This window comes from Patella vulgata, chromosome 5 (assembly GCF_932274485.2).
Source record: "Patella vulgata chromosome 5, xgPatVulg1.2, whole genome shotgun sequence".
Lineage (NCBI taxonomy): Eukaryota > Metazoa > Mollusca > Gastropoda > Patellidae > Patella > Patella vulgata.
The window spans coordinates 76,279,110-76,306,321 of NC_065883.2; the positions used below are offsets into that span (position 1 = coordinate 76,279,110).

General features: G+C 35.7%; 4 protein-coding genes across 4 annotated transcripts in view; 1 reads left to right on the plus strand and 3 right to left on the minus strand.

Moving 5' to 3' along the window:
- Positions 1–22: 22 nt before the first annotated feature.
- On the minus strand, positions 23–20,945 carry LOC126820401 (eukaryotic translation initiation factor 3 subunit K). Its single transcript, XM_050548319.1, has 8 exons — positions 20,797–20,945; positions 7,435–7,533; positions 6,154–6,274; positions 5,306–5,380; positions 3,452–3,518; positions 2,706–2,783; positions 1,779–1,904; positions 23–121 (listed from the first exon to the last, which is right to left on the minus strand). The coding sequence occupies exons 1-8, from the start codon at positions 20,847–20,849 to the stop codon at positions 90–92; spliced, it is 651 nt and encodes a 216-aa protein (XP_050404276.1). The 5' UTR covers positions 20,850–20,945; the 3' UTR covers positions 23–89.
- Positions 16,313–20,133, minus strand: LOC126820380 (uncharacterized). Its single transcript, XM_050548286.2, has 2 exons — positions 20,044–20,133; positions 16,313–19,409 (listed from the first exon to the last, which is right to left on the minus strand). Exon 2 carries the CDS (start codon positions 19,394–19,396, stop codon positions 16,541–16,543), a length of 2,856 nt encoding a protein of 951 aa, XP_050404243.1. The 5' UTR covers positions 19,397–19,409; positions 20,044–20,133; the 3' UTR covers positions 16,313–16,540.
- Positions 20,946–21,064: 119 nt separating the features above from the next.
- LOC126820402 (tetratricopeptide repeat protein 9C) lies at positions 21,065–25,848 on the plus strand. Its single transcript, XM_050548320.2, has 4 exons — positions 21,065–21,112; positions 21,422–21,839; positions 22,408–22,578; positions 23,531–25,848. Exons 2-4 carry the CDS (start codon positions 21,548–21,550, stop codon positions 23,635–23,637), a joined length of 570 nt encoding a protein of 189 aa, XP_050404277.1. The 5' UTR covers positions 21,065–21,112; positions 21,422–21,547; the 3' UTR covers positions 23,638–25,848.
- Positions 25,577–27,212, minus strand: part of LOC126820381 (exonuclease 1) — a 41,827-nt gene continuing 40,191 nt past the window's right edge. The window contains exon 15 of the mRNA XM_056100830.1: positions 25,577–27,002. Within this exon, the coding sequence (XP_055956805.1) occupies positions 26,894–27,002 (109 nt within the window). The 3' untranslated portion in view covers positions 25,577–26,893. The remainder of the gene's footprint in view (positions 27,003–27,212) is intronic.

A 27,212-nucleotide genomic window follows, 5' to 3' on the forward strand; every position in this document is an offset into this window, starting at 1 on the left:
AAAAAGAAACAATCAACACGAATTTGAATATTGAGTTTTTTTTTGTGTATTTATTAAGATTAAAGACATGGTTAATGGAGTTGGTTTATTTATCTTGATGTAGCCATAATAGCAGCAACACCTGAAAAATAAAAACAATTATTTATTAAATATACATTATGGGAGATTAGATAACGAATTGGCAGTTCTCTCTATAATAGTTAAAAGCTAGATCATGTAAAGGCAATTTGCTGAAAATTTCACTCAAATTGATCCACTATGAACCAAAATCTTAGCGATTGAATTTTTGGCCTAGCCTCGATCATCATTACTAAAGTCGGTAGGATTAAAAAAACATAGTCTCGATTATCCATTTCATGATTTAATTATGATTGGAAGTCGAACAGCAAATCTGAACCTAATCCAATAAACATTGCAGGCTAGCGATGCAATCTAGAGTTGATTATGGTCTGGATAAGTTAATTAATGTCCAATTAATAATGTATGTTTAAATATTTATCAATCCATGTTGAAATACACGAAAATCTGCCAAAATGAAGTTAAATGCCTTTTCATAAAATATAAGTGATTTTGATTTTGTACAGTCTTAAACTGTATTATTAATTATTCTAGCATGTTGATGATTTAAAGACACCAAGTTTCATCAGCCAAAATGAATAACACTTTTCACAATTATATGTAATACAAGTTACTTGAAAGATTTATTTCTGGCAAGGTTTCGAAGAGGGTTCTCTTGTCTTTATCAAGCAAAGAACAAGCGTTGAAATGTCAGCAGGAATAAATCTTTCAAGTAACTTGTATTCCAATCTAATTAAAACATACATCCTATTTCTTTTACTACACTAGGATCTGGAAGAGTTGTTATCATTGACATGTTCTGGATGATGTGATGGATTAGCCAATGAAAACGGTCTGTTACGACAAGCTTTTGGCGCGAGGTGCACGGAACTGTGGGTAACCCACTAGAGACATCAATACTGATTGGTTAATCAAATGTCTGATGTCATAGGGTCAAAAGCCGCCAGTTTAACCTCTGACGCGAACTCCCAAAACAACTGATCAGATCTTCTTGTAGTGTAGGCCATCAAAAGTAAAAAAAAACTTTCATATGATTGTGTCATGTGTTATTCTAGCCCAGTTACCAAATGTTGTAGTACTACCGGACTTCTTTATTTGTTGTGTTCCTTGTGATCTTAAATAAATCTACAGCAACAATGATTTCACAGCTTTATTAGTAAACTGGAAATAACTTTGCAGGTTCCTCGTTCTCAAATATATAATGACTGGTAAGAATTTCTGGGTGAGCTCTAATCTAGCTCTCCTCTACACCCTAATTTATACCCCCTACTTTCCCAGGTCTTCAATAACCTTGACGTGAATTTCCACGCCATATAAGGAATAAAACTCTATATTTCCCACAAACAAGACAGGCAACATTACCTATTTTTGGTCAACCGACCATTGGTCAATAAACAGCTAGAATTTGCTGACTATTTTGACAATGATTATAATTTAACTAAAACATCACTGTTTTTTACGAACAACTAATACCACGTTCATTTAGTACTTATGATTTGACTTTATAGACCAAATTGAGGAGACAATTTTATAAAGAGCCAAAATTGTCTCAAGGGCCATAGTGCTACAATGTCACTGAAACAGTTTAGCCAAAATGAAGATTTAATCATGGCGTGTTTTTTTTTCTCTCATCAACTTAATTCAACAGTTATAAAGGGACTTCAAAATATAACTGCCACTGAAGCAAACACTATACTTACTGTCAAACGTGATTTTTTCCCGAATATTTTTAGTTTTAATATTGTCATCTTGGGCGTTCACAAATACAACACCATTAGCCTGTACTGACCAGCCATATTTAGATATCCATTGGTTAATTTGTAAATCTGTTGAAACAACGAATAAACGAATTATACATAAATTATATTCCCAGGGTGGTTGGATGGCCAATGATTTGGGTTATCTCCCAGTTCTCAAATTATTAAAATATATATATAGAGAAAGAGATGGGGTTTAACGTCCACTCGACACAAACTAGGTCATTTCGGGATAACATGTGGTTCAATTTTATTTTAATAATTCACTTGTGCGTAGAGGGTCTATAGCAGTGGGAGGAAACGGGAGGACCTGGAGAAAACCCACGAGGTTGGACAGATGACCCTACTCCTTGTCACGTACAAGCAAGCAATCAAAATGCCATTTGACAGACCTTATGACCTTAATTTCACTCGTGTTAAAACTATCGGCCAGAGAACCACCCCCTTATTGAAATATGAAATGAAATGGGATTTAACATCCTACTTTTCTGCTCTGACTGGACTAATGAAGGTGGGCATATTGACACAAACTAGGTCCTTTTGGGAGTAACATATAGTTTAATTTTATTTCAATAATTCGCTTGCGCGCACGGGTCTTTAGCAGTTGGAGGACCCGGAGAAAACCCACGAGGTTGGACAGGCAACCCTACTCCTTGTGACATAAGGATTTGAAACCATGCCAGTTGGCTCAATGACAGGCCTTATGATACAGCATGCATGTGCTAACCATTCGGCCATCCAACCCCCCTTCATGTAAAAGACGACTAGAAATCCGCTAAAAATAGGCAAAAATGCTGCTGTCGAAACAACATTTTCGTATCTCGCATAACAAACAAAATATTTAAAAGATAAAACAAAAGTAGAACATACCATTTATACCACCGAGTACTTCCTGTAAATATGATTTCTCTACAGTTTGAAACGTAGCTGATACAACATGACATATAACTGGAATATAAACAATAATAATATAACGACCATCAATCGCCGTGCAAGGAACAAAGCATTCCAAGTTTCATGTTGATTGTACTTGAACTAGCGGAGTATTCGTCTTTCTTTGAGGAGTGTCTCACGAATAAGTGTTTGACAAGATGAGTAGCGCATGGGGCTATGTAAATTTTCAGCTTTAGGGTGCTGGAAAAAATAGACTCCTTCACCTATATTCAGGCGCTAATTGCCAAGAGCTATTTTGAGCAGCTTAAAAAAACAATGACATAACATGACTATACACGTATGTTGTCCCTTGCCAGGACCTCCGTCATTCACACACTGACTAGAAAATCCCAGGGAACTTTCTCAAGCAACACCAGGATAGAACCTCGGACCTACTGGTTAGTGGGACAGCACCGCTCCGAAGACAGATTGATGTCGTAATTCGGAATATTCAGAATCCGGATTACTCAAAAAAACTTTTTTGGTTGAAGTAATAAGGAAATAAATTGGGACATGAAAATGATTTCACAGAGTGCCGGATTATTCAGATGTTGGCAGTGACAAGAGTCCACTGTCGTTCAATTTTATTTCAATAATTCGCTTGCGCATAGGGGTCTTTGAGCAGTGGGAGATAATGATGAAGAACATTACAGTAATCTGGAGATACATTTATGTATACTTACATTTTCTTATTGAATCTTCAAATCCTAAAACACCTGATATTAAATCCTCTTCTTCTTTTACATAATCCTACATAAAAATAGTAAATAGTTTTAATTCTACATAAAAATAGCAAATAGTTTTAATTCTACATAAAAATAGCAAATAGTTTTAATTCTACATAAAAATAGAAAATAGCAAATAGTTATAATTCTACATAAAAATAGTAAATAGTTTTAATTCTACATAAAAATAGCAAATAGTTTTAATTCTACATAAAAATAGCAAATAGTTTTAATTCTACATAAAAATAGAAAATAGCAAATAGTTATAATTCTACATAAAAATAGTAAATAGTTTTAATTCTACATAAAAATAGAAAATAGTTATAATTCTACATAAAAATAGTAAAAAGTTATATTCTACATAAAAACAGTAAATAGCTATAATTCTACATAAAAATAGCAAATATTTTTAATTCTACATAAAAATAGCAAATAGTTTTAATTCTACATAAAATTAGAAAATAGCAAATAGTTTTAATTCTACATAAAAATAGCAAATAGTTATAATTCTATATAAAAATAGTTATAATTCTACATTCTTCATACACATCTTTCAATTTTATTTCAATAATTCGCCAAGACATTGGGGTCTTTAGCTGTGGGAGGAAATTGGAGAAAACCCACGACGTTGGACAGGCTACCATACTCCTTGTCACATACAAGCTAGGAATCGATACAATGCCATTTGATTCAATGACAGACCTTTTGATCCAAAGAGCATGTTTCAGGCCATACAGCCAGAAAGTTGGTCTCGACACGGCGAGAGAGAGAGAGAAATGGGGTTTAATGTCCACTCGACACAAACTAGGTCATTTCGGGACTAACATATGGTTTAATTTTACTTCAATAATTTGCTTCGCTCGTAGGGGTCTTTAGCAGTGGGAGGAAACCAGAGGACCCGGAGAAAACCCACGAGATTGGACAGGCGACCCTACTCCTTGTCACATACAACCGGGGATTTCGACACGGCGAATGTGCATGCTTCAGTTACGTGTCTCGAACTGATTTCTGGCTACCCCGCACTCCCTTTGAGTCTATAAATAGCCATGGCACGTGCAATTCTCTACAAATATATCAACTATTACAGCCGTAAAAAATTTACCGTTGACGATTTTGAATAGCAGTAAAATTCAGCTTCTTGGTTATCACAGCAGCTTTAGAAATTATGTTCGTTTTATTTTTGAAATTGCTTCATCATTAAGTGTACCGTTAAGAGCGGCATCTTTTACAAGTTTCTTAAAACAATTGTTGAGTTGGCTAACGTGAGTGTTTCTAAATTCAAATTTTTGTTCCAGCTTTCTGTTATGTTTCGTAAAAAGGTAGTCTTGATTATCCCGACCTGTCAATCAGACGTAGAATGGCCAATAGACTGGTTAAGCGAGACTAATTTCAAAACAAGGGCACATAACCTATCTTTTACCCAAAAGTGTCTGGATGTTATGGACGACACTTGGAACCAATTTTCAGTCTATTATTTATAGATGATTAAATGGTCATAGCTTATTAAGTACTACATGATCGTTTATTTAGTGACTATAATTGTGTGAAACTGATTTAAGGCTTGGTATGTATATAAATATTGTGGCGTAATTGTCGAGATATTTGGAGATATTTATTTATGGTGGGTCACCCTACCAAGTTGTTTAAGATAAAAAAAATCTCCTTCGTTATAATCAGTTAATAATTCTTGTGTGCCTCTTTTGCTTGTAAAATTTATATTCAAACCTGAGTTGTGGCATAACATATGGTTGTGCAGCAAAAACCTGAGGATAAAATTTAATTTAAAAAAAGAAAATTTAAATAAAATATTACCCAAAAATCTTTAAATTGACACATTTCCAACATATCTGCTATTTTTATAACTCCTTTAAGTTGCTCTTCTTCAAGCTGAGAGGTAGGTTAAAGAAAAATTGATATCATTTATTTCCCTTCATCTCCCACCGAACAAAACAACCCTTTTATTAGAAAATGTAACCGCTTGTGGTGCATAATTTACTGAAAAGCTAACCTTTTCTATTTTTGTTTTGGAGTCTTTTTTGAAGTCTCAAGGATTCAGACAAGGACATTCTAGATGAGAGTTAGATGCCCTGGTTAGATGCCCTGACTGTTTGACTACCACTAGTAAAGAGCACTAGTCAAATTGTGTTTTGTAATCTATATAGTTTAGGTTTATTGAAAAATCATTACTAATAATTATGAAATTATCAGAGGATATTACAATATTTACACTAGGCCTACTAAAAAAATCTAAAAGCATCACCCATAAAGAGAAAGAGAGAGAGAAATGGGGTTAACAGGAACTTGGTCATTTTGAGACTAAGATATGGTTCAGTTTTATTTCAATAATTCTCTTGTGCATATGGGTCGTTAGCAGTGGGAGAGAGAGGGAGGGAGGGAGAAATGGGGTTAACATCCACTAGACACAAACTAGGTCATTTGGGGACTAACATATAGTTCAGTTTTATTTCAATTATTCGCTTGCATGTTGGGGTCTTTAACAGTGGGAGAAAACCCACGAAGTTGGACAGGCGATTCTACTCCTTGTCACATACAACCGGAGAATCAAAACTGCACCAGTTGACTCAAATGACAGACCTTATGATACAACGAGCCCCCCACGCCCAAGATGATTGTGTGTTTTTGATTATGTAAAAGGATACTCTAGCTGTGTCTATTAAACATTTACACAGTATAAAATCTGTATGTGGTAAATTAGTTAAAGCTTTTAATAATATAAGTGATGTAATCTGTGTCTGGAAATACGTAGGATTAAACTGGTACCTGAAATATATAATATTCATAAATTCACAAAATTATACACAATATAAGTTACTTACAACCTTGTGAGGAAAAAAAATAATAAAAATTTAGAAAAAATGCATTCAAATACCAAATAATATTTCACTGAGAAAGTGAAAAACAACAAAAGCTAAAAACCCTAATTTTCGAGAATTTTTAATGTTTTTTGCCTACAGGTCCCCCTTAACTATGTCCACATGTTTCATGTATATAATTCCTTTTGTTTTTTGAGTTAGCTTATTTTAAATAAATTTAGCTTTTTTTTTTCATGTCAAATATTCAAAAATAGTACAGAAACAAAGAAACACATATTGTATAAAACATTCTTTCTGTAAATATTCAACACTGGAAATATTGCTGTTCCTTTATAAGTCTATACAGAGAGAGAGAGAGAGAGGGTTTAACCTCCACTCGAGACAAACTAGGTCCTTTTGGGACTAACATATGGTTCCATTTTATTTCAATAATTCGCTTGCATGTAGGGATCTTTAGCAGTGGTAGAAAACTGGAGGACCTGGAGAAAACCCACAAAGTTGGACAGGCGATCCCACTCCTTGTCACGTACAACCGTGGAATCAAAACCACAACAGTTGACTCAAAGAGAGAGAGAAATGGGGTTTAATGTCCACTCGACACAAACTAGGTCATTTTGGGACTAACATATGGTTCCATTTTATTTCAATAATTCGCTTGCGTGTAGGGGTCTTTAGCAGACCGGAGGACCTGGAGAAAACCCACAAAGTTGGACAGACGACCCTACTCCTTGTCACATACAACCGTGAAATCGAAACCACGCCAGTTGACTGAATGACCTTATGATACAGCGCGCACACGCTAACCATTCGGCCATCAACCCCCACCCCAGGTTTATACAGTGTGTGATCCATGTGTTGTACTCGATGAAGAACAGTAAATTTTATCTGCATGTTTTTTTCATAAAATTGTTTTCTTGTTTATTATATACTGATTAGACTTTTGTGTTTTGTCTTTCAACACGAGTCCGAAAAGTCGAGGACATATTTTTCTTAGTCCGAAAGGTCGTCAGTCCGAATGCCGCAGGACTGAAATGTCAATTAATCAACCCAGCATCCCCGAAAACTATTTAGAACAATTAAATAAAGGATAAAGAAAATTATTCTTACAATTTTAAGACAGCCAAGCTAGCTTCCAGATCATATGTGTTTTCTTTCACTTGCATTTCTACATATCTTTCTAGTGTGGCTAAATTCTCTGGGTTGTATCTGTAACGACAAAAATAAAATGTGTTAAAAATTATATAACTATATTGTGAACAAGTGTGGGAAACATTTGAGTCAAACCAATTAGTGGTGTAATAATTATCTCATGTCATATATTCACCTACCCACAGCATGTACTTTGTAAAGGTACATCAGGTAGGCCTAATAATAAGATTAAAACCAACAAAAACTATAATCATATAAAAATTGAATTTAAACAAAGATGCTTAGTAAATATAAAGTCAATCTAAATAGGGATACGCGATTGAGCGTTCCACAATTGAAATCCAAAAAAAAGTGACAATCAAGTGAAAATGGGGATTTCTGCTACAATGCATTCATCAACTACATAAGAAAATATCTCAACCAACCATGACAGCTGAAACATTTTCGTTGTATTAACGACGAAACGAAATTTAGGTAAGCTGGGGTGGACAAATTGGATTCTTTGAAAAGTTGAGAATCTTCAGTCATTTATTGCTTTGCCTAGCCCAATTACAATAAAAATTTTCAAAAATTTTGTTTCACTTGCTTACCTAAATTTCGTTTTGTCTTTGGCGGCCATCTTTAAAAAAAATGGCCGCCGTTTTTTTTCTTATTTGAAATAGTGCGAGTCGGGGAAGCCTTCATAACTCCTCAACAGTTTCACCTATATGGATATGTAATATATCTCAAAATGTTCATAATATAATTCTGCATCTGCTGGTATATGATATATGTTGTTTAATCAATACTATCAGTTTTAAAATAAAAGATTAATCTGAAAAAAGCAACATTTTCGATTTTTTTTTCATGTCTGTTCGTATGTTTACTAACAAATCGTGTTCAGACCCATATAAGCCAAATTATCTGTTTGGTCAACTTAAGTGATTGAATAGATATCAGAAACATTGATCATAAAAAATAATCTCAAATATGAGTGTCCCAGATCCAAGATGGCGGAAATTCAAAATGGCGACAAAATTTCCTAAAATGGCCAATATGTCAGATAATAGTCATTTCATTGTTTGATATGACATGTACTATCCAATGAGCTTACAATTAAAGATTCATTACGTAAGATTTAGATAAAGAGCTAGCCATTCTTGCTACAATAGTTCGAAAATAGATAATGTAAAATGAATAATTTGACAATTTCATTCAAATTACTCTATTGCGAGCGAAGATATTAGCCTTTGAAGGTTTGACAAGACACGTGCAATAATTTCAACAACTGTACTGGTTGCTCGAAGCTAAGTCTCGCTCCTCCATTTTTAGATTAAATCAAAATATGACTGATACGTTCTAATTTATTTAATATCGGAGAAATCCGATGCCATCGAGAGTTGATTATGGCCTGGGTCAGTTAATTAATGTCTAAATAATAATTTAGAAAACATTTCAGGCCTAAAGAAAGACCTGCAATGGGCAGATTTAGCTCTTGCACAATGTTTGTTTAATCTAAACAAAGAGTTTTAAAAATCCAAGATGGGGAAAATTCAAAATGGGGGTCAGAATTTCCATAACATGAATGACTGTTTTATATAGCTTATAATGTCTCTTTTATAAGGTTTTCAGAGTCACTGAACATGAATAAAAACTCAAAAATAATGCTGAAAATGATGTTAATGATACTGCTAAAAATGACACATCCTATGCGACCCCCCCCCCCCCCCTCCACACACACACACCCCATAAACAATACAATGGGGCATAATATGGAATTGATTATTTTGGATCTCACAGATCACAAGACATTTCACCAAAACAGTGAGTCATTTTAATTTCATCTACTATGCCTTTGCACCATTTTAAGCCATATTGAGAATTATTTATGATATATCCAGTAGTTAAGAATTTAAGATCTCTTATTCGTTCAGAAATGGTAATGTGGTCCGTTTTTACATTAACGCCTCTATGCCCGGCAACTTTTGTCGTATAGTCTAGTAGGCCTGCAACCAAAATTTTTAGCTTGCTTAGAAACACAGTTCTGCTACAAGGTCCTCCCTATTAAACAAACTATACATATTTGGAAAGCTTATAACACCAGGAACACAAATCCAATTAAAATGTTTTAAGGCCAGATGAAAATTGTGATAATTGTCAAGTTGACATAAAATTACACATATGATACCTAGGATAGGACAGGCTTATCTTTGCCCCGTGAGGTGAACGACAGGGTTCTCTACATCTACAACCAGACTCGAAATTTCTTTTGAAAAAACTGACTGTAATTTAAATGGTACTTTCTAGAGTATATCCTGGTGTTTTTAGCTTATGCATATATCTTAATAATTCATCAAAAGCGACATAAATTCATAACTACGCGAGAACATTGACTAGTTTAGGGACCCCGAAACTACCATACTCCTTTTGAGTGTCCATCCCTAAAAAGGGAGGCAAAAGATATGATGTTAAAACGATAATTCATATATTATTTTACAGTTATATATATAAAAAAAATGTCTCCTTTTTATCCAATGGACAATTTATTGTTAGTTCATGTAGAAAGATATGGTGCTTATAAACGTGTTGCAAATTTCCGTATTACATGGTAGACTTCAACGTATCATATACACAATAGGTATTTATTTTACAAGTATAAAAAATGTTTCCGTTTTATCGAATGAACAATTTATTGTTAATTCGCGTGGAAAGATATGATGTTAAACATGTTACAACTGGTATATTAGTCGAGTATTTTACATTTTACAGAAAGTTTACGTTTAATCGAAAATTCCAATAAACAATTTATTTTTAAGTTGAAGGGAGTGTCCTACAGGTGGTAGACCATATTAAATGCTGCTTGAATGTGTATTTTCATAAACTTTGTATGCATATAGATTATTATACTGAAACAGGTGTGTGAAACGGGTGTTCTAGAAAAAATGGGTTCACTAACATCAAATATCTGGTTCTACAAATTGTATTTGTCCCTTCTAGGCTAACACCTGTGCGGAACAAACCTTTCCGTTTCATCGAAAATTCCAATAAATAATTCAATTTTAAATTCAGTGGCTACGAAAACCCTATACATGATATATCACAAGCCCTACCTTGCATGATACTATAATAATAATAATAATAATAATAATAAAAACTTTATTTAATGAGGCAACGTATTTAGTTTGCAAAAAAACTAATCTTCCATAGGTCCCTCCTTAGCTACAAAGACATATATACATGTAATATCAGGATAAATTTAAAATCATTAGAAATGCAATAGCATTTTAAAGTGGGAAGTTTGATAAGTCACTCCCAAACTTCAAAACATATACATTATACAAGTAGAAAATAGGAAGAACACTATAATTACACACAAAATAAAATATACTATTCAAAAAAAGTAGGGGATATTTGATTTTTAAGTGTTATTAAAGTCACCTAATGAAACTGACGAAGAAACAAATGACAAAATGAAATGAAGTTCACATTCATCGATTTATTCCAAATGATCGTTAGACTAAGTAAGGCACAGACTGACAATTATAAGGGTAAAATGATACCCGGGGTCAAACAGCAAAGTTACCACAGCATCACAACCAAGTCAGTAACGGGTAAATCCTCCTCTGTTTGCCAAACAAGCATTGATCCGACGTGGCATACTCCTAATGAGACGTCTAAGGTCATTTTGGTCCAGATTGTCCCATTCCTGTTGCAACGCAGCAGCAAGTTCTTGGACATTGGCAGGACGTTGTTGACGTTGACGTAACCTCTGTCCAAGCATGTCCCAGACATGCTTGATGGGGGAGAGGTTGGGACCCAGTGCTGGCCAAGGTAATGTGGTGATGTTCTGTTGTTGGAGGTAACCTGTAACGATCCTGGCCCTGTGACATCTTGCGTTGTCATCCTGGAAGATGAAACGGCGGCCATGACGTCGTGCGAACGGCACAACATGGACTGCCAAGATGTTGTCCCGGTAGTACTGGCCTGTAACACGCCCTGCAACAACATGTAAAGCCGTTCTTCCAGCAACAGTGATGCCTCCCCACACCATAACAGAACCACCCCCAAATCGATCATGTCTGATGATGTTAACGTCTTGGAAGCGCTCGTTTCGACGACGCCACACCCTCCTACGTCTGTCCAAAAAATCAACAGTGAACCTTGACTCATCTGAAAACATCACATTGCTCCAGCGTCGATTATCCCAGTGTTGACGATCCCTACACCAACGACGTCTTGCCTGAATGTGATGATCTCTCAAACAAGGGATCACAAGAGGACGTCGGACGCGAAGGTGACCCCTATGCAGTCGATTCCGAATCGTCTGGCCACTCACTCTCACACCAGTGTCTGTTTGAAGACGAGCGCTGATCTGATTTGCTGTGATGACACGATTTCTCAAGGCCAAGGTACGGATTAATCGATCCTGGGCTTGAGTTGTCGCCCTTGGTCGACCTGAGCGTGGTCTGTCCTGTACAGATTGTGTATCACGGTATCTGGATCATAGCCTGCTTATGACAGACTGAGAAACATTCATCGTCCGCGCCACAACCGCCTGTGTTGTGCCGATCTGTAGCATGCCAAGGGCACGTAACCTTTCATTTTGGGTAAGCCGACGCATATCAAAATTTGTTTTCTGGTCACTAAAACAATTAAACTGATGTTTCCACCCTGGAATTCAATGCCACAATGACTGTAACATTCAAAGTCAGAGTCGTGCAAATCTTGGGTTGGACCCCCATGATGATCCCAAGCATCACCTGCATTCCATGCGGTAGCTATTGGTGCGTTTGGGCGTCACATGTAACTGGAAATGTTTCTTCTGTTAGGTTCTATAGTGACTTTTTTCGTAGTCATTTGCATATTTTAGTATTATGCCCCCAAAATCAAATATCCCCTACTTTTTTTGAATAGTATAGAATGCAGTTGCAAGTTAAAAATAATAAGTATGTCATCAGTTGAATATTATGGTTCCTTCAGTGTGCAAAATAAATGACTTTTCAGTTTAATCTTAAAATTTTCAACATTTTTACACATCTTTATATCAAAAGGCAGATTGTTCCATAAAAGACATGCAGAATAATGAAAAGTACGTTTCATGGATTCCGTTTTGCAATTTTGAAGAAAAAGAGATTTACTGGTCTGTGAACGGAGCAAGATATCCGTTTTGGACACAAGAGATTTTTCAATAAAATAGAAATTTAGATAAAGTGGAGTATTAAATGTAATAATTTTGAATGCTAAGACAATTTTATTGTAAAGAATCCTCTGTGTAAGGGTAAGCCAACCCAGTATAGTAAATAAAGAGGTGGACGGAGTTTCAATCGGTGCATCAAGAATAGTTCTTGCTGCCCTCTTTTGTAATTTTAAAAGAATGTCTAATCTACTTTTGGTAGCATTTCCCCAAATAATAGAGCAATAATCAAATATTGGTAGTATGTAACTGTTATAAAACAAAATTCCTGTCTCGTAAGGTAAATGATCTTTTATCTTATTTAGGAGAAATATTTTTGATGCAAGTTTTTTAGACATATCTGCTATCTGTGCTTCCCAATTAAGGTCTTGGTCAATTTGAATTCCAAGTAATTTTGTGGTAGTAACCGTCTCAATTTTCTCACCATGGAGTGATAAAGTTAGGTTTTTCTGATTTCTTTTGTGTTTTGATGAAATCAGCATTGATTTTGTTTTCGAAGGATTGATTACCATCCCATTGTTTTCACACAATTTAGCAACCAAATAGAGATAATTTTGTAGATTATTGGCGATGGATTAAATATCTTTGTGTGAACAATGCAGGGTACTGTCATCAACAAACAAATCTATCTGACTTGATTCAATATTGAGTGGGAAATCATTTATAAAAATAAGGAATAGGAGAGGACCCACGATCGACCCTTGTGGAACCCCGCGTTTGACTGTAGTAATTGAGGAGGTAATTGATCCTAAACATACTTTTTGCTTCCGTGAGTCAAGATATGATTCAATCAAAATTTGTGAATTATTATGAAATCGATAAAGATGTAGTTTTTCAATAATAAGCTTATGATCAATGAGATCAAATGCTTTGCTAAAATCAAGATACACTATACCACTCATCGCACCATTATCGATAGCATCAAGCCAATTATCTGTCATTCGGATTGGTGCAGTAGCACATGAATGATTTGATCTAAATCCAGATTGGTAAGCATAAAGAACATTGAAGGTTTCCAAATAAGTTTGAATTTGAGTGCTCAAGTGCCTTTCGAATATCTTTGAAATTGTGGGGAGAATTGAGATTGGCCTATAATTGTTCGGATCATTTTTAGCTCCCTTGCGGTCATTTTGGACATCGGACAGAACCCCAACCGAAAATGACGTCACAGAAGTGACATAATCTCAAAATTGTCTTTAGGGACAAATTTTGACACAGAAACAACCCGTCCCCAAATATCGTTTCGATTGTGACACACTAGCTAAAAGTTCACTAAGTTTGTGCCCTGCCTCGCCGACGTTCAACATTTTAAATTTGACAGTCTACTTATGACTTTTGTTGAGTTTGCGGCCACCGCAGCTGTATAGGGAGAACCACTGGGCGTATTTATTTATGCTAATTGAATAACTTAAGAGGACCACACACATAATTTGGCTAAAATTACTCTGAACAGGATTTGGTAGTAAACTTATAAAATAAATCATGAAAACCTGGGAAAATAAAAATGCCAAAAGGTTGCTTTTTCCAGAATAATCTGTTGATTTGGAAAATATATGATTCATTCAACAACAAGTATCATATAGCACCAGAAGAAGCATTTTCTTGTGAACATTGTGAGCCACATTCCATATCCATAGGTCGATCTTTTCAGGAGTTACGAAGGTTTCCCCGATGTGCTCAATTTCAATGAAATAACGGCGGCCATCTTTAAAGATGGCCGCCAAAATGCAATTTAGCAAAGTAACCCGGAAGTCCATCAACCAAATTTCAACACTTCAGCCACCAGGCTAACTGAAAATCATGGTTGAATTTATTCATCAAATTGGTAATGATGTGACAGGCAGATATTCATTACCAATTTGATGAATTGGTTTAACTATGATTTTCAGTTAGCCTTAGGTCTAAAGTGTCCAAAATTGGTTGATGGACTTCCGGGTCACGTTGCCAAATTTCAGTTACGAACATTTGTGCGTTCCCCTATATTTAGATTTCAATGGCTTCTGCCAAGCCGTTTAGCAGAAGGGGATGTATATTTTTGACAGCATGTTGAGTCACACATACATGTACTGACTCTAGCAAAGTAAGCAAGGTCTTATTTTCTCACTAAAATGTTCCTTTGCAATGTACAGGCATTCACAGAGACTGACACGCGACCGTTTAGCAGAAAAAAGTTGCCCAGTAAAATTGACTGGGTGCAGGCCACGAAATTTGACGCTAACGATACCAATCGGTTACGTGCGGTCGAGCTAGCTCAAAAACACGCGACCGATTTCCTAGTTACGCAAATTAAAATATCGGTTACGTTAACAAATTTCATTAACAGATTTATTCACATTTGATCAATTTTTATACAGGATGACTTTGTGACACGGGTCTAAATTATTTGTATTATAGCACAAACTCCATTCATTCATTCTTAGCATTTCATTTCTCCATTTTACCGGTACTTTGACAGATCACTATTTTGACACCACTTAGGCTATATATTGACCAGTTGCAAACACGTTGATTTAAAAATGCCCCTCACTCCTAATTCTTTAAATGATTAGTTATGCCATAAATTTTGAAAGCATACCTTTGGATTTTCAAACACAAAATGAGAAATGAGTTTGACTATTTAACATGTCGGTTATATTTCCAAAGAATTTACTACACGTGTTCCTTTCAGTTTTCACTATAGCCATGCTGTAGTACCAATGACCCGTATGTATGTCGTCAACTTTGACCCCCTCCCCCCCCCCCGGCATCGCTCGAGTGATAATGTAAACGATTTTACTCTCCTGTCTATTTTAATATTATTTCATGACATCAAACTATTCTGTTTCCTTTTGAGACTTTGTGTATAGAGTGCCGAGGTTTATAATAAATACTGTTTGTCAATCAGTCGCTATACCTATGAGTGAGGCTATAGCATGCTACGTGCTTGGATGAATGATTGCAAGTGACAAGTGTAATATGAAGGACGCATGTAGTCTTGAGTGACCGAAAACAATGTGGTAGCTACCATTCCTGGTTTTTGAAGGTCAGATATAACATAAAAACGAAAATCCATTAGTAATTTTTGGAACCGATTCCCCTCATTATTAAAATGTAGGGATTTAATGAAGTGGAACATTTTTTTTCTAATGTTATATTGTTTAAATGGGGACACCGTGGGATTAAAGTCATTAACACTTAACCTAATATAATATTAAATATAAAAGAATAAAATTAGTCAAGTTATTTCTTTAAAAAATACATTCACTGCAAGTGGAAATGAATAATAGCACCATTTAAATCTGGATAAAACATGAAAACAGCGCAACCATTTTATGTAACCAATTGGTAGGTATGTGGCAAAAAAAATGAAAGTCACTGGATTTTAATGAGACTGGTATCAGTAGATAGGTCTCTCCAAGACCTTTCCAATGACACCAAGATCACATTTCTGTGACAAATAGTAAAGGAGGTACACCATTTTTTGTGTCACCAATTAGCGCTAATTGGCGGCTTTGTCTTTAATAGGAAAATGGTAAGATTAACGACTTGGCGCCGTGACCGAAAAGTGGAATCCAGGAGAATGCACATAACTTTCTTATTTTTAACTCAAATTCAAAGTTAAAGGTATCAATGGAAAGCTTATTCACAGACGGAGGAGTATGTAATACTTTAAAACAAGAATAGTAATGTGTTCATGTTAAATTTTAATTAAAATGACAAGTCAAAAATCATACAATAATTGGTGAAAGGCATCGGCGTCGCACAACTTTTCTTGGTCAATGTCCTACTAGGATTTCATAAAACAACAGTTTCATTATCCGATCAAGTTATTTAAGCATCTATGCACCAATTTTAACACACACTAACTAATAATCCATATATAGTATTATTCAAACTCAGCGTCTATTCTACCTAACAAAAAATCAAGTCTTCACAAATGAGATCGGCAGCAAGTTCCAACTTGGGGATTTCAAAGTCCTCTGCATCCTCATAACTTCCTTCTGCTGACCAATAAGCTATTTTGTAACAATGAATGTTTTGTTTATTTCCATCTTTCTTTCTTTTTTTCATTTTTTCTACTCTACCACACCACTCAGTCTTTTGATCGGTGTCTTCGTCATACCAAGTGTGGCAGATGCTGCGGCCAACTATACTTCCTTCAAAAAGACCAACTAAGTCAACATGGGTCTCATCTGACACTTCAGGGAATACTGTTTTAAGAGCACTAACATCTAGATTTTTAAGTTTTTTTTCAATGTCTTTCCTCTCTTTAATATTCTTTTTCTGTCTATTGTGTGCCGCTCTCCTTGACAATTCCTTGTTAACATCACAAATTTTTTTCCTGTTCATTGATCTTTTCTTCCGCGCCTTGCCAATTGCCCATGTCACAATGCGCGACCTTTTCCCCTCATACACACTATCTAACCACCCCACAACATTGTTTTTCTTTGCACGCATCCTTGCCACCAAAAAGTCTACATTTGCATTTTTTGCCCTTTCTTTTCCCGCACTAAACATACCCATAATTTCTTCAGAGTCAATGTTGTGCAATCGTGCGGACTCAGTTTCTCTTCTCAACTGCTCAGTGATATCCATCCCAAAATAACGTTTGTATTGTCGTTCTAATACTTCTATGATGGCTTTCAAGCAGGCTGTTGCCATGATTCTGAACATGTCCTTGTTTACTGGTTCCCTCAATAAACTATGAAGTGTTTTGTCGTCTGGTTTGAATGCACCACCGAAAAAATCTACATTTCTTGTAATAATACTAACTGGGTCATCCAGCGTTTGCCGAAGGGTACAAAGCACATCTTTTACTATGTTGATACCTTCCATATGTGAAACTTCTGACTCAGCTGAAGCATAGAACTTGGTCATCCATGGCCCTGTCAGAAGCTTTCCAAGGATACCAACAACCTGCATTTCTGTGATGGCAGTTTCTAAACCAAAATCTTTTAGTAAACTGGGTACTAAACCACCACAAGAAACCGAACCACTTCCTAGGAAATTGAGTAGTAAATCATAATGTTCAAAGAATTTCCCACTGATATGGAAGAGGATATGAAGTCTGTTTCCTCTGTACCTAGGCAGAAGACCCCTTGGTAAGTTGTTGTCGTCTAGGAATGTCTTGAACCCCTTAGGATCTCCTTTTGAATCTTTATATCTCAGTTTGTTCATTTGTACAACTAAGTTTCCAATTACACAGTCATTCCCAAATAACTCTCCTTTCTCACTCTCAACGGATTTTAAGGCAGACCTACATTTAGTTGCTATTGTATCTAGCGGATGTAAATGGCAATTGAGTTCATTGAGAGTTTTTCCCCATGAGGCATTAACCTGTCGAATGGTTGCCTGATTCACAGCAGCCCTGTCATTCATGGTATTGGCTATATTACTTATTATCGTTTCTCTACAATACTGGTACTCTTCCTCATGAAAGTCAGAATAAACGTCTGCAAGATAATCAATCGTGTTGGTGATGTGACCATGGTAATCATTAGCTGTCCCTCCAGGAAGCTCATCTACGGCAACAAGGTCACAGTCACTTTTTGTAGTCAGGTGAATGCTGTTCACGTGAACTCCTTCTTGGGTGGTAGCATCAAAGCCCAAAGTAAGGTTTTTTGATTTCATGGCTAATTCTGCACTTTTCAAATCTGCAATAGTGTCAAGTTCCCTGGCCATCTGCTCCACTGTGGTCCTATGAGGCACAGATGTGAGGACGTCTCCATTTCGTTTCGCCTGCCCTGCTATGATGCCTGGAACATTATTTGTTGGCACTTGACCCACAATTGTATCATAGACCATCATGCGTGTCTTGACACTGTATGTTTTTCCATCCTTTTTAGTTTCTTTCTCCTGGCTTTTTTCATTCTTTAATTCCTCAACCCTTTCTTGCCATTGAATAACTTCATTTTCATATCCCCTTGTCAACTCCTTTTGTTCAGATAGTTCCTTCTTTACCCTCATGAACTCCTCTTTTGAAACTGTTTCAGATTTTTTTTCCTTCAGCTTTTCCTTATTCGAATTCAACAAACGTTTATGAGTCCTTTGAAGATGTCTAAGCTCTGCCTCCACACTCATATCAGGCCCTTTTTTCAATCTCAGGAGTTCTTCCTTGAGCTGAGCAATCGTTTTATCTTTTTCCAGCATAGAGTTCTTTCTCCGTTGTTTACACTGATTTATCTTTTTCTTGTCATGATAGTCACTATATTTCAGCTTCTCTTTCAAGCTCCTCAAACAAGTCAAGTATTTCTTTTTTTCAGTATTTCTCATATTGGACAAACACGTAAGCCGCTTCCTCATCTCAAGTTTTCTTGGGGTGAGCATGTGCCTTGGGGTCCGGGGTGAATCTGTGTTCTTCACTGGTGTGTGGGGCGGCTGCTGCTGCGAGGGGCCTGGAACAGGTGACGTACATGTATCCATGGCTTCATGTGATTGAACTGGAGGTGGTGATGAATCTAACGTAAAAGGCTCAGCACAAAATAGCGCAAACGATTCAAACTCAGACTCCCGACTTAAATGTTTGTACCTGCCATAACGATTGACAACAGTTTTTACAGCACTAATGTTCAGTGAGATATGATCAGGTGCAAAGCGTTTAATGGCTGTGACAGTCTTTGTCTCAGATTTCCCATGTTGGAAGTACAGTGTCAAAATATGCCCAACTTTGAAATTGTTCTCTGGCATCTCTCCGTAGAGATTCATCAGATGTTGACGGCCTGGACCCGGCTTTGCTGGAGGCGGTGCAGTCCTAGTCTTTTTCTTCATTGTGGAATGTAAACTGAAAAATAAGAATAAAAGTCTGTAAGTTATAAGCGAAATAAGTCATACTATAAGAGTATAAGTAAGAATTTGCAGAGGAATTTAAAACAAAATTGAACATATCCCTGTCCAAACAACAATCTAAGTAATGCCTCTATGACTTTTTCAAATAAATCATCAAAAACATATCAAAATTAAGTCATGAAATGCAAAAAAAAACAAACTCAGCACATTATTTTGTTTATCAACACAACGGATCAGCCAATCCAAAGCAAGAATGGAGGTCACGTGACCCAAACGGCCCTAGTTTTACACAAATTGCTGGATTTTATACCATTCTAAATCATCAATCATCGGCGTTATTAAGGCATAAAAATACCAGACACTGTATTTAATTATATCTTTACATACAAATGATTATATAAAAAACACAATTGATGTTGTTTATGGCCGTTTTAGTGATTTATTTTTGATCGAAAAAGATGGAAAACACATTCAAATTTGGTCCCGATTTCTAACCCCGACCTTGACACCTTTCGCGGCGGATTCAAAAAAGTGGGTTGGTAATCCATGAATTTCGCTCAAAATCAACACAGATGTTGTCAATATAATAAAGAATAATACATCAGAAGATCAAGTCAAACATTACTCACCTTTAGACGTTAAATAGGCTGTTTTGTGAAGTAAACGGAACTCGAAAACTGCAAGTTGAAATGTAAAAATATTCGATGCGGACAATGGAAAAATTTTGGCAACATGGCGGTAAATAAACATGTGTACTACGTAATTAGTCTCTGAGCTCGACTTAAGTTATTGTGTAACACGTAGAAAAAAGAGAATTAGTACGGGGGAGGTACCGAGGGAATTCCCTAAAGCAGAAAAACGAAAACGAGGCTCGAGCCGAAGCGGCTCTGGAGATTATCTGGTGTTTGCCACATACCTACAATTGGTTACGCAATGATCATCTGGCGTAACCAAAGAAAATGGTTACGCAGAGCATAAACCCGCAACCATTTTTCTGGTTACGCCAAAATTTGAAATTTCGTGGCCTGTGGGTGCCGATAGGACGGTTCCTGAAAGTACAGGGCGAGTGTAATGAGTCCTACGTTCAGAGCGGAACTAGATTCTACACATACCGCCTCTGTTGTCGAGACTGAAAGAACTGTGAGGTCTACAATTGATAACAATTCGGGACCATCTGGACTGACAATCGAGTATCCCCTACATGATTCCATATGGGAATAGTCAAATAGCCCCAGTTCACTTTATTTATTAATCGGTTGTTTACATTACGTACCACTATGCGTTATTATCAAATCCGAAAATAAAATGTTATCTATAAAATAATGACATGCCGACTAGAGTATTTCTCTACGTATCCAGCGATTCATATTCTTGATATTTACCTATCTATACCCTTTAAAAGCTGGGCTACCGAGGCTCTCATTGCTTCAGCCATTTTCTATTTCTTGTCAAGCATGGACTGCACCCATCTATGATTGTCGTAAATACAGGTGCCCGGTCTTCTTTCGCCGATATGTTGAAATATAGGTTGATTATTTTCACGATCATCACACTGGATATTCTATTATTAAATAAAAATCTACATGTAAAGGTTTTATGTTTGTGTCGCTGTTGAAGAAGGGTTACGACATGTAAATACCCATTTACGGTAATAAAAGGATAACTCTGATCGGTTAAAAAAAAAAAAAAAATCTTTGGGTTAGTGAACGTTTTATTAAAATTTAGGTTTAGGTTCACAAGAGAAAGTTGTCATTATTGATACATAACTTTCTAATAAATCGCTAGAGAAAGTATTGGAATCTGGCCCAAAAATGTATCAGTTATTTGTGCGAATGACAAATAAATACTAGGCCTAATAGGCCTACCTACTAAAAAAAAATCTAAAATGTTTAATAGAGTTACTTCTTAGTCTAATTGACAAAAAATAAAGAATATTTTCTGTAAATTATTCAATATTGTTTTATTTTTTCATGGCTCTTATCAATGAAGTTTATTTCAATATTTCAGATTGATTGACTTCACAAAGAAAATCATTTGTTTATTAAATGGAGTTACCTCCCTTTGAATGCTGGACATAAGAAAGTCTTAATAAAGTCAAGACCAACAAATTAATTAAATATTTGTTGGATAAAGATGGAAAATGGAGCCATGGCTTTCCCATCCACAGATAAAATAAGTGATCAGCAAAGAATTGAGAATGCAAAACAATATAAAAATGAAGGGAATAAAATGCACAAAGGAGGAAATTGGAGACAAGCTATCGGAAAATACCACAGAGCATTACTTCAAGTGAAGGGAATTGGGCAATCTAAAAGTGATATTTTGTCCCATCTAAGTGGAGAGCCTAATGAAGGCAATGACATCCCTGAAGAAATGAAATTACAAATTCGTAAAATTCAGTTAGATTGTTATAACAATTTAGCAGGTTGTTCCTTTTTTCTTTCAAAATTATTAATTTATTAAAACAACACTTTATTATAGGTCCGAGTGGTCTTTTTGTTTGGTCCAAGTAGTCTTTTGGTTTGGTCCGAGTGTTCTATCAGTTGGTCCGACTGGTCTTGGTCCGAGTGGTCATGGATTCATTAATATGATAGGGAGGGGGGATGGCCGAATGGTTAGGTTAGCACGTGCATGCTGCATCATGATGAGGTCTGTCATTTAGTCAGCTGCCGTGGTTTCGATTCCCCGGTTGTACGTGACAAGGAGTAGGTTCACCTGTCCAACCTCGTGGGTTTTCTCCGGGTCCTCCGGTTTCCTCCCACTGCTAAAGACCCCTATACGCAAGCAAATTATTGAAATAAGATTTAATCCATGTGTTAGTCCCGAAATGACCTAGTTTATGTCGAGTGGACGTTGAACCCCATTTATCTCTCTCTGTTCTTACGGACTGAGTTGAACTTGTTTTAATTTTAATAATGTTTTCTGTTAGATACGTTAATTTAACAAGTAATTTTGTTCGCATTTATACAACATGTATTAATTTCTATTTTCAGCCAGCCTCATGAAACAAGAATCATCAAATTATGATAAGATAAATGAATATTGTGATAAAGTTCTTGAGATTGAACCATTTAATGAGAAAGCTTTATATAGAAAGGCAACAGCCTTAAACACACTTCGACGATTTGATGAAACAGTAAATTTGATTGAAACATTTGCTAAAGGTAAAATCTCTTGCTAAATTACTATTTTATACTCAGAAATACATCATGAATAGCTAAGTAATTTGGAAAAAAGTAAGACACTTGACAATTGGCATAAAATAATGATAAATTTTTTACAGAGTCACTGCTATTCTTGTCATAGTTGCAAAGAAAGTTATCCAACCATTGGGAGCTGTGGTGATTCAGTGAGTAAGTCAGTGGCTCGCTAACATGGAAGTCCCGTGTTTAATCCTGGTGTTGGCCAGGAAGGTTCATTGAGATTTTCCGACATGGTGCCAGTGGCGCAGGACAAAGGGTCGGGCAAGGGACAATGTATAGTCATTTGGATGGCACGAAAAACCAAGGTCACAGGTACACATTGGTGTGCACGTAAAAGAATCTTTGAAAGTTGGAACATGAAATAAAAGTAGGCTGTAGCACAGCCGACTGGTGCAAAATTTCCCCTCATAGCACACTGTATGGTGTATGTCCGTCTCCATTAGCCCTGTTGGAGCAGAACAGTAGGACGTTAAACCCCATTTCATTTCATTATCCAACCATGGAGGCATAATTAGGACTATTTCTAAGTCATTAATTTACTGCTGCAGCACTGTCCTTCACAAGAATCAGGCGTTAAACCTAATTTCATTTCATTATCCAATCATAATTATGACTATTTCTATGTCATTAATTTACTGAATAGTGAATTTTTGCTCGCCCGACTGCTGCAGCACTGTCCTTCACAAGAATCAAGCTTTGAAATAAGGCATCTGTCATAGACATTGTCAGGTATAACCCCTAGTCTGATGGCTGTTACTTTGCCTGGCAAAGATATTTTTTTGGGATGTGTTTTTAATTTAATGATATTTAAAATACATGTATTAGCTACCAGTTCATTAGTGCCTGAAATCTTTCATCCAAACAACTAAATTGATTATTTCCAGACCCTATAAAGATGATTTTATAATTTCAGATATTCCTGCGTTAAGGAAGCCATTTGCCTCGGCACGGGAAGGCCAGAAATCACAGGAGAATGTCTTAAAGAAAAATTTACAGGGGATGTACGATTCAAAGAAATAAGAACAATAATGTTCTTTTGTTAGCAATAAGAACAATGTGATCTTGTTAGAAAAAAGAACAATAATGTGATCTTGTTAGAAATAAGAACAATGTGATCTTGATAGAAATAAGAACAATAATGTGATCTTGTTAGAAATATGAACAATAATAACCCAGTATTAACTCCGATGTTCTCTATGTGTATTCAGCGTAACTCGACAAAGTAGGCCCCTACTGCTTCATGGCACGACCAATCAAAGGTCTTTATTTTCTTCATACCTACACCCAATCAGATTAAACTAATCAATCAGTGTTGATGTTTCTAGTGGTTTACCCACAGTTCCGTGCATGGCACTCCAAGAAGTGGCCATAACAGATGGTTTCATTGGCTAATCCCTCACATTATCTAGAATGCCTGTTATATAACAACTCTTCCAGATCCTAGTGTAGTGAAGACAAGTAAAACAAAATTTTAAACTATAAAAAACGTAATGAAATAGGATCTGTGTTTTAATCAGATTGAACAACACCTATTATTATTTTTACGTTTTCTTCAGGAACTTTATTTCTTGGAAATGACGCACAAATACTAAAATTGAATCATCAATATTTCTCGTACCATCTAACAGATATCACATTCCAATTTAAATTCTCATCTATTGCTCAACTTCTGTATTCATTTTATTTTTAACATATCTCAAACAATTTGATAGAAACAACATTGTTTACATGTGGTCCTCCTTCACTGATTAAACATACATTATGGGAGATAAGATAAAGAGCTGGCAATTCTCACTATAATAGTTAAAAACTAAATAATGTAAAGGCAATTTGCTGAATATTTCAGTCAAATTGATCCACTATGAACAGAGAATTAAGCGATTGAAATTTCGACCTAGCCTCGATCATCATTACTAAAGTCTGTATGATATAAAACATAGTCTCGATCATCCATTTCATGATTAAATTATGAATAGAAGTCGAGCAGCAAATGGGATCATAATCCAGTAAATATCGCAGGCTAGCGATGCCATCGAGACTTGATTATGGTCTGGACAAGTTAATTAATGTTTAATTAATAATCTAAACCAAATTTCAGACCTAAAGAAAGACCTGCAATTGGCAGATTTAGCTCTTGAATAATGTATGTTTAATAGAACCCACATGAAGGGGATGTTTTCACATACACTGTTTACTTATAATCTGATGATTTGTATTCATAAAAATTTATACCATTATATGATATAAGTCATCACTATTGTAAACTAATGTTTAGTGTCTACAGAAAGTGGTTAGAACATTTTACAGTAGACGTCACTATCATAAACTAATGCTCAGTTTCTACAGTAGTCATCACTATAGTGTACAAATGTTTAGTATGTATAGAAAATTATACAGTAGTCATTAATTAGTAGGTATGTAACTAGGTGTAAAAGATTCAACTACTGGTGTAAAAGCATAACTAGTTCTAATACTCATCACTATTGAATACACAAACCTGACCAATAGTGATGTATATCATTCAAAAGTCACACTCACCTGATTACTGACTATTTTAATGAATACATATTAAATGATGAGTTAGATCTGTTCCAGTTGACATTTTCCTTAGTACAAGTCATTTGTTCACAAGTAAACATTATCAATTTTACAATGATATCTTTTTGTTGCAGAAATTTTCAGTGAACATTATTACCTTTACAGTGATGGTCTGTGGTAAAGTCTGTTATTAAAACTGGGAAAAATGGCATGTTATGTCTCGCCATCATAGAGAGAGAGAAATGGGGTTTAACATCCACTCGACACAAACTAGGTCATTTCGGGACTAACATATGGTTCAATCCTATTTCAATAATTCGCTTGCGCGTAGGGATCTTTAGCAGTGGGAGGAAACCGGAGGACCAATAGATAACCCACAGGGTTGGACAGGTGACCCTATTCATCATGTACAAGCGGGGAATCGAAACCATGTCACTTGACTCTATGACAAATGTTATGATACAACACACTTGTGTCAACATTCTCCTCCCAACCGCCCTCCCACTCACCATCACAGAGAAAATTGATAACAATATGAATTATTTATTAACAATTAAGAATTCATTTTACAATAAAACAATTTTGTACATATATAAATCAAAGTATAAAGCAAATAACAAGTCTCAACTACATTCCTCATATTTCATAAAAACTACATTTTGTAAAAAAAACCCAATTAAAATGGTTTCAAATAATAAAAGTGTTTTGTTATTTTCATATAGAATATTAAACGAAGGATGTTTGAATTAAAATCATGTTAAAACTACTATAAACATTGTACCATTGATACAGTACTTGAAATAAAATCATTAAAATTCCTATAAAGCAAGTTTTTCACTTTTCAGACAGTCAATTTTTAAAGTAGTTTGCTTGATAAAGACGAGAGTATACTGGTCGAAACGTGGCTTAGTATTAAACTCAGTAATTATGTATCCATGAAATTGTACCTTGTGTTAATATGTTCAATTACTAAATGTCAATGAAAGAAGATATTTTGTTTGACGTCAGATCTACAATATGGATTTCCCGAAGACATTATCAAGTTTATAATTAGATATTTTAACACATTAAAACCATAACTCTTCATTGTGTTTTAAAGAAATTCTTATTTCATGGCATATATACTGACAGGCAAGAACTCCATCTGCTTAGTTTCAAGGTCAGTCGATCAATAATGACAAATGGGCAAATATGCTTCAAACAAGGGAGAGAGAGAGAGAAATGGGGTTTAACGTCCACTCGACACAAACTGGGTCATTTAGGGACTAACATATGGTTTGATTTTATTTACATAATTCGCTTGCGCGTAGGGGTCTTTATTAGTGGGAGGAAACCGGAGGACCCGGAGAAAACCCACGAGGTTGGACAGGCGACCCTACTCCTTGCCACGTACAACCGGTGATTCGAAACCACGCCAGTCGACTCAATGACAGACTTAATGATACAGTGCGCGCACGCTAACCATTCAGCCATCCAACCCCCCCTCAAACAAGGGACTAGCTATATATTAAAGATTATATATCATTGACACCATGTACAGTGCCTGGAATGAATTCTAACCTATTTCTCTTTACGAATAATACCTTTCAACACCCAATACAATAAAATGGTTACAGAATTCTTTCAGTCATGTTGCCTGAGATTAATTGATTGTGAGAATTCAATTCTGAAACATATAATTGTGTATATCCCCAAAATTAGAGAAGCACTACATATGAATTAATACTAGCTCAGATTATCAAGACAATAGTTTACGCTGTATAGATGATAGTTTAGATCTGTTACTGGATGTATGAGACTCTGGTGTTCTATCTGCATCAGTTATTTCTTCAACATCATCATTTTTACTGAAATGTTCAAAGGATAAATTTCATTCATAGCCAAGAAATGAGGTTTAATGTCCACTGACCACTCAATACAAATTAGGTCATTTTGGGACTAACATATGGGTCATTTTTCTTTCAATAATTCACTTGTGCATAGGGGTCTTTAGCAGTGGGAGGACCGAGAAAAAACCCACGAGGTTGGACAGGCGACCCTAATTTCACTTATAGCCA